This window comes from Bactrocera dorsalis, chromosome 1, assembly GCF_023373825.1.
Source record: "Bactrocera dorsalis isolate Fly_Bdor chromosome 1, ASM2337382v1, whole genome shotgun sequence".
In the NCBI taxonomy this organism is placed as follows: Eukaryota; Metazoa; Arthropoda; class Insecta; order Diptera; family Tephritidae; genus Bactrocera; species Bactrocera dorsalis.
Window position 1 is genome coordinate 26,273,820 of NC_064303.1, and position 7,694 is coordinate 26,281,513.

General features: G+C 37.6%; 2 protein-coding genes across 2 annotated transcripts in view; one reads left to right on the forward strand and one right to left on the reverse strand.

Annotated features, from left to right (window-relative positions):
- LOC125775873 (Down syndrome cell adhesion molecule-like protein Dscam2) overlaps positions 1 to 4,077 on the forward strand; it is a 45,201-nt gene extending 41,124 nt beyond the window's left edge. Inside the window, exons 5-7 of the mRNA XM_049446906.1 lie at positions 2,377 to 2,626; positions 2,777 to 2,981; positions 3,872 to 4,077. Coding sequence (XP_049302863.1) covers positions 2,377 to 2,626; positions 2,777 to 2,981; positions 3,872 to 4,062 — 646 coding nt within the window. The 3' untranslated portion in view covers positions 4,063 to 4,077. The remainder of the gene's footprint in view (positions 1 to 2,376; positions 2,627 to 2,776; positions 2,982 to 3,871) is intronic.
- Positions 1 to 7,694, reverse strand: part of LOC105224473 (Down syndrome cell adhesion molecule-like protein Dscam2) — a 640,260-nt gene that overhangs the window by 599,637 nt on the left and 32,929 nt on the right. The window lies entirely within an intron of this gene.

Consider the following 7,694-nt stretch of genomic DNA (forward strand, 5'->3'; position numbering starts at 1 on the left):
GCAACTGTCCCGTAGCACGCTGGAACCGTAGAAACCGACTGTGCCAGGCGAAACACAAAGGGAAATTGTAAAAAGCAGAAAATTAAGGAGCAGAAAACCTAAAAGCCAGAACGACATAAACAAAACAACAACAAAAGAAGAAGAAAAAGCGACGCATGCGAAGCAAAAAATAAAAAAATCTAGAAAATGTGAGATTTTGTGCGGTCATATGCGAGTGAGTTTGTGTAGCGTAGAACCGGAAAGAAACTCCGGCGACAGTGGAAATACTCAAGCGAGCCTATTGGTTTGGGAAATATGAGCGCTATTTGTTTGTTATGAGTATGCGCCTGTTTGTATGCTACATTTATTATTTGCGCTAAAAAAGTGTTGAGACAATTTTTGCTTTGCCCAAACGCACATTCATATACTCCTATATTACAGTTGATACGCTCGAGTACATTGACATGCATTATTTTAATATGCCCCGGCAAGCAGGTTGCCGGCATCAACATACGTCTATTATATGTGGCGACCGCCACAAAGAGTGGCATTACCAACGACACGGGCTGTTTTCACTTCATACCGAGTAGTGGTCAGATGTAGATACGAGAAATAATTTCTATATACATACATATATTATAACAGGAAGGCGCCAATTTGGTATAATTATTTTGTAAATGAGATCTCGTCCTGTGAAATTTAGATTAAGATTTTCCCTCTCAAACAGAGTCAAACCTATTTATATCCGAAAGACATAGGAAGAACTATTTCTTTTTCTGGTAAGACACACATACGAGATGTGTTCAAAAAGTATCGCGAATCGTAACTGACAGTTTTCTTCGATTGCAGGGGCATGGTGCATCATAAGTTCTTGCCACAGGGAAGAACGGTCAATAAGGAATATTACCTACAAGTTATGCGCAATTCGCGCGAAGCAATCCGCCAGAAACTCTCGGATTTGTGGAAGAACAAAAATTGGCTTTTGCACCACGATAACGCCCCTGCTCACACACATCGTTGCTTGTGCGACTTTTTGGCCAAAAACAACACACTAATGATGCCGCGTAGCCACCGTATTCCCCAGATCTGCCCCCTGTGACTTTTTCTTGTTCCCTAAACTGAAGAAGCCCATGAAAGAACGACGTAAACGCATTCTCTTGACGAGATAAAAGACGGCATCGAAGAAGGAGCTGAAGAAAGATAAAAAAAATTATTTTTGAAGTGCTCGAAGATTGGAAAAACCGTTCTGTCACAAGTTTATAATACTCATGGGGATTACTTTGAAGGGACAAAATAGATATTCGTCCTGAAGTTAAGTTTTTCTCTCAATAAATAATAATTTTTGAAAAAACACAAAATTCGCGATACTTTTTGTACACACCTCGTAGCACATTATTGATATCTTTCAGAAAACCTTCAATTGACACTAAAAGCGCTGTCATCCGATATATGCGGTATGTAGTACCTCAAAATTTTGAAACTCATATGTTAGGTTTACGGAGTCTAAAGGTAAAATTGTCTCGGTTTTTCCGATTTCGACATTAGAACATACTTTTATAGTAACATTACCAGAAAGATATATCCCTGAATTTCATTCAAATAACCTACAAATTGGCCAATAAATATACAAGTCTCTGCGTTTTAAAAGTCGAACGGATTCCAAAATTCATCCACTTCTATTCAGTTTAGGCACAAGAATTCACTGTCAGTAGAAAAAAAACTATTCATCGATATATGTAAAGTTTACAGTTTTCTTCGATTATCGAGGTGTGGTGCACTTCGAATTCCTTCCGACCGGCCAAACTGTATACAAGGAATACTACTTGCGGCTTGTGCGTCGTTTGCGCGAATGTATTCGTAAAAATAGGCCGGTATTATGGGCCGACAACACTTGGCTTTCGCACTACGATAATGCAACGCCGCATATTGCATTGATTCTTCCGAGTTGTGGTTATTCAGCAAACTCAAACGACCGCTCAATTGAAGACAGTAAACGTGAAACTGCAAACCGCAAACTGACCTTTGACAAATGTTTCAAGCATTAGAAAAAACGTTACCACCAGTGTATTGGGGTTAAGGGGGATAACTTTGAAGAGGACGACATAGATTTTAAGGTATTAATTAGGAATTTTAAAATTTCAAACAAAGTCTTACTTTTTTATGCTCATAGTAGTACCATATGATGTAAAAATTGGTCTAGAGGCTTTATGACTAATTTAGGGTTACAAAAATTTCTAAGCTAAATAATTATCCAGAATTTCAAATAACTTGCGAAGTTCTGCACGACTACAAAACTTCGCTGCCAAATAAATATTCTCAAGATATTAAGCAAGGAGTTTAGGGCTGAATATGAGAAATAAAATTCCACATATTTCAACCATTGCAAATTACTTACAGCTGGCATACGAAACGACCAAACAACGAGGAGTCCATCCAACATTTGCTGGCGACAGGTCGTGCAAAAATCAAGGAAGGCACGCTAATTATAACCGCAGTCGATCGGTCCGACAGCGGAGCCTTCTTCTGCACTGCCACCAACTCGGAGGGCAGCGAAACTTTGGAAGTACAAATTGCCGTTACATCACCGCTCACTGCCAGCATCCAACCCACCGTGCAAACAGTGAATCTGGGCAAAACCGCAAACTTGGTAAGTTCCATAGCCAGGAGGCGAAAATTTAATTGAATATTCACGAAATTTATTTTAAACACACAAAAAATCACTTAAATTTCGCACAATTAGCCTAATGATTGGCGTTTTTGTGTAGCTCTAACCGTATATATGTGTTCTTTTCATTAGATTTGCAGCATTTCGGGCTTCCCAAAACAGAGTGTTCTTTGGCTGAAGGATGGGCAGCCACTGCGTTCTGGCGCGCGCGTTCGTCTACTCTCCACAGAGCACATACGCATTACGTCCATTACGAAGGAGGACAAGGGGATGTATCAGTGTATTGTGAAAAATGATTTGGAGTCGGCCCAAGCCACAGCGGAATTGCGACTAGGAGGTGAGTGGAATGCTAATTATGGCAATTACTTGATTTTATTTCATAATTGTAATTAAGCTTTGTTTAAAAGTGAGAGCTCGGTATTCAAAGGGCTCGTTCAAAAAGATAATTGAAAGATAAATAGGAAAATCTTTTAGTACCTCAGCACCAGCATATTTCTTCTAGAAAGTCTCGATGGAGTAGTTGTAAACTTTTTCTTATTATGAGTTGTACCTGGCGGAGAAGAATTTCAGCGCTTCTAATCTGGACTGACTACTTGGTTTAAATTAGCACAAAGTAGCTATAAAAACGGTTGCAGAACCAGATATTCCCAAAGGAATTAAGGATTTATGTTCCTCTTTCAGCTGACTTAAAGGAAGTTCCTGAAGTTCGTCAGCTTTTTCATTTTTCCGTATATGAGACGACATTGGTGTCTGAGGTTGTTGGTTTTACGAAAACCACACATGTCTCCTACAATTACGCCGTTCTCCATGATTCTGCTTCTACATTTCTGCTTTCCTAGTACCTCACGAAGTTTATTAATTCAAAATTCTCTTCCAACCGAAAAACTTCCATTTATTCGAAGTCTGTATAGCTAATATAGCAGAAAATGTTTGAGGAGATTTCGCGCTCCTTGGAAAAAACTTATATTTCAAGCACACCGATATTTTTTAAAATAATATAACTTACGTCTAAGATCCTTTTATAAATAAAGGCTAATCTCCCTTGAAACCAATTATGGAAATCCTACTTCCTGCTTCATAATGAGCTTAAATTCTGGACAAATCCGTCTTCTTAACTTTAGGAACATGTATCTAATACGTGTTTCAGATTCTGATAGGTGTTTCGTGTTTTGTTAATAATATATTTTCGATGATACTTACTTAATTGATAACATAATTTCCTTGCAGAGGTGGCACCACAACTAATCTACAAATTCATCGAACAGACCATTCAACCCGGACCGTCAGTTTCGCTGAAGTGCAGCGCCAGTGGCAATCCAACACCGAAAATTGTCTGGCACTTGGATGGATTTCCGCTACCAAATGTGAGTATGGCAACCCTACTCATATATTTAATCTATATCATTATGTATAACTAATAAATTTATTATTAACGTTCGATGAATGGCAAATGTTGACTCAACTTAAGAAAAATGTATCCAGTTAATTTCCTTTTCAGTTATTACCAGTATATATGACTTCAGGGGTGCCCTACAGTGGATTGAATATAACCCCACAATTAAATATACCGTGGTACATCCTCACAACTTGAGAAAAAAGAGCGTTCAAAATATAACCCGGTATCATTAGCTTTGCGCAACAACAGTTCATTAACAAGATTAAAACAGAAAAAATAGAGAGAAACATTACTAACTCGATTGCTCACCTGACAATTATGTTGCTCCACTGAAGACGAGGTGTCTGCACATTTTGTTACCACCGCAAACGTCTTCATATTTCAAATTCAATTTTTCCATTTGCGGAAATTGCATATATGTAGTATGTCCTTAATGGGTGTTTTTTCAGTCGTTTGCGCTAGTGGATAAGGCATATCCTCAGAGACACCGAACAATGCGCAACGAAGACGCTTTTGCTGCTGTCAAGCAGAGTATCGAAGAAGACCCTAATTAGTCCATACGCAACACTTGGAGCTTTGGCCATCCACTCTATGGAAAATTTTTCGAAAGGATGTTGGGCTTACAAAATCCAACTGTTGCGAGAATTGAAGTCTAACGACCATCAACCACGTCACAAATTCGGTGAATAAATCCAAAACAAACTGGACACCGGTCCCGATATTTACCAAAACGTTAGGCGATGAAGCTCACTTTTGATTTAATGTGTATGTGTTTTGTTTTTTATTTTTTCGCTTTTAGAGTGTGCGGAGTGCAGTAAATTCTCAAAAAGTCACTCTTTGGTATACTCCATGGTGAGAGGGAATCTTTGGTCCATATTTCTTTAAAAATGAGCCAAGATTAATGACTTTTTCGTGCCTGGATTGGAAGCTGTTGAAGTCGACTTTTGGTTAAATCGAAATAATCAATTCATTGAAGGAAACTTTGGTGTGTATTGGTTTTGTATTATCTCGGGTCGTGGGTCGTCCTAACACCTTTAGACTATTTTTTGTGGAGTTGCGTTAAGTTGTTTCTTTGAAGAGAATATTTGGCGCGTTATCGCTAACATATGACTCCATTGCTGCTAAAAGGGGTCGGAAAATGAGTCTCTCGACATCAATTTATTCAAGTCAGCCGTGGAAGTCACATGTCATTTTTAAAATACAAAGCTGAAATAACAGGAAAATCAAATGTCTAAAAAAACACCCTTTACTTATAGTATGCATAAAGAAGTATATGTGCATAGTGAAGCATTAACGCGTGATTGCTGTCACCAGCAACTTTGAATATGACATATTGTAGAGGACGTACTGGTGTTGCACCAACACACTAGCACTTTCATACACATACAATTTATAGTGAAGTGAGCTTTTCTCTCCCCGTGATGGACAAGAGTTATGTTGAAAGCATTAGAAACCACTGTTAGTATGTTCTACACATTTGTAGTGATGTGTTGCAGCGGAGAAATGCATGAAATATTTTATTTTGAATTTCATTGTACAGTCTCAAAAGAAGGTGGTTTCTTCTAAGAGAACAACAAAATGCAAGCCATCTGAGCTGTATATCCCAGCTCTGGTAGATCTCACGCAGAGCTAATGCATACTTTCCTTATACTCGTAAATGAAGATTAAGAAGGCTACTGATGAACTATTTGGTTTCCTTCATCAGTCACCTTTCTATTTTACACGCCCTGAGCAGGGTATTTTAAGTTTGGCACGAGGTTTGTAACACCTAGAAAAAATATATATTCACAAAATTTGGCATGACCTATTGTCTAAAGAAATTGTGCAATTTCCAAAGGAATTGTTTAGACCGCATCATTATAACGTTTAGTTGTCATACAAACTGAACGATCGCAATCAACCGCATTTTCATGTAACAAGATACATATTTTTCCAACATTTAGCACGGGTTAATTTATTAGGAAAGGGTGATGTTTACAAAGAAATTGTTTAGACTGCAATATATAGCTGAACTATCAAACTCAAGAAAGAAAGAAAACTCATTCGTCGAAATATTTTTTTTCTAGGTTGATATGACAATTAGTGACATCTGTGCCACATGCCACATCACAATAACCATTAGCGTATAGTATTCTGAAGTACATAAAGTACATTTGGCGCTAACAAGAAGTTCCATTAAACTTTGTAATCTAATTTTTGGTGCCGAAGTGTTCAGAATGTTGGAAAAGACGTTTAGTGACAATTCTTTGTCGCGGCCTAATATTTTTTATTGGTATAAATGATTCAAAGAGTGTGGAAAACGCGACTGATCAATATGTCAATAAAATAAAAGAATTGGTGCTTAATAATTGATGATTAAAAGTCATGGATTCTGCTGGCATCAGAAAATAAGAACGACCAGTGAAAACCATTTTGTAAGATCATTTAGGCCTAAGAGAAGTAAAATCACAATTGATTGGGCACGTAAACGTCTGTGAAACAATCTTTCAGACTATTAAATTTGAAAATTGAAATATTTACATTTTTAGAGGTCACACGTTTTCTTTAGTGTTGGCCATCCATGCGATAGTGACAGTATTGTCCCTTGGAATTTCTCTCCATGCTTCACTTGCGCATTACCGCTTTCTTTTTTATCCTCGTGCAAGATGTTGCTTCAGAGATTAATAGTTTTGTTCACATACCGGTTGAACGTATCACCTAAAACTAAGCAACAAATGATCACGACGACGAGAAGCATTGAAATCTGGATGACTACGAGTATTTGTTTGCTACGCCCACAAGCGCCATTAAAAGAAAACTTATAAAGTACTAAAAGTAAGCACAAAAGATATAAAACTGTAATTTGGCACAGAGAATTGCAGAAGCAGAGGGCACCTGTGGTCTGAAAATTTTTAAAAAGGGCGCCTGGCCCATACCTCTAACAGTTTTAGTCAACATATCTACTAGACCACTAGACCAGAGCTACAATGCTTAATTCAGGACAATTCTTATAAGAACAATTACCGACAGTGTGAAAATGGGTGCAATCGGATGATAACACCGCATACTCCCTAAATAACAGCACTGTTAAAAACTACTAAAAGCGCGGTAAATCAATATCTTAACACACGCCAGAGTCTTTAAATTGTATACCTAAGATGGTATGAGAGGGCTTTGTAAAATTTGACGACGAGCATGGCGCCACCCACCAGTAGGGAAAATGACATATATCGGGACCCGACAGACCAATTTTAATGAAATTCAATACTAAATAACATCATATAACACATTTTTAAATTCCATCTGACTCTTTCCTTTCCAGTGTATAAATTAAGAAGCAATTAATATAACGGGATAAAACACGAATAATGCTTCTAGTGTATGCCATGTTATGACCATAAATTGTCCATATCTATCAAAAACTGTTCAAGCCCTCCACGTACCAAATATTTGGTCCTCAGTACTTATAGTTGACTTTTTACATCAAATATATGTCAATGTGTAAGATGCCTGTGTATAATTAAATTTCGGGAAAAATACGATGGCATATTTGTGTATCAAAAATGGGTTGATTTGTCTCAATGCTTCCCTTAGTCCCCATATAATTAATACAATTGCCTTGATTCCTGCAAATTACAATAGTATTAAATGTTCGGTTCCACCCGAACCTAGCCC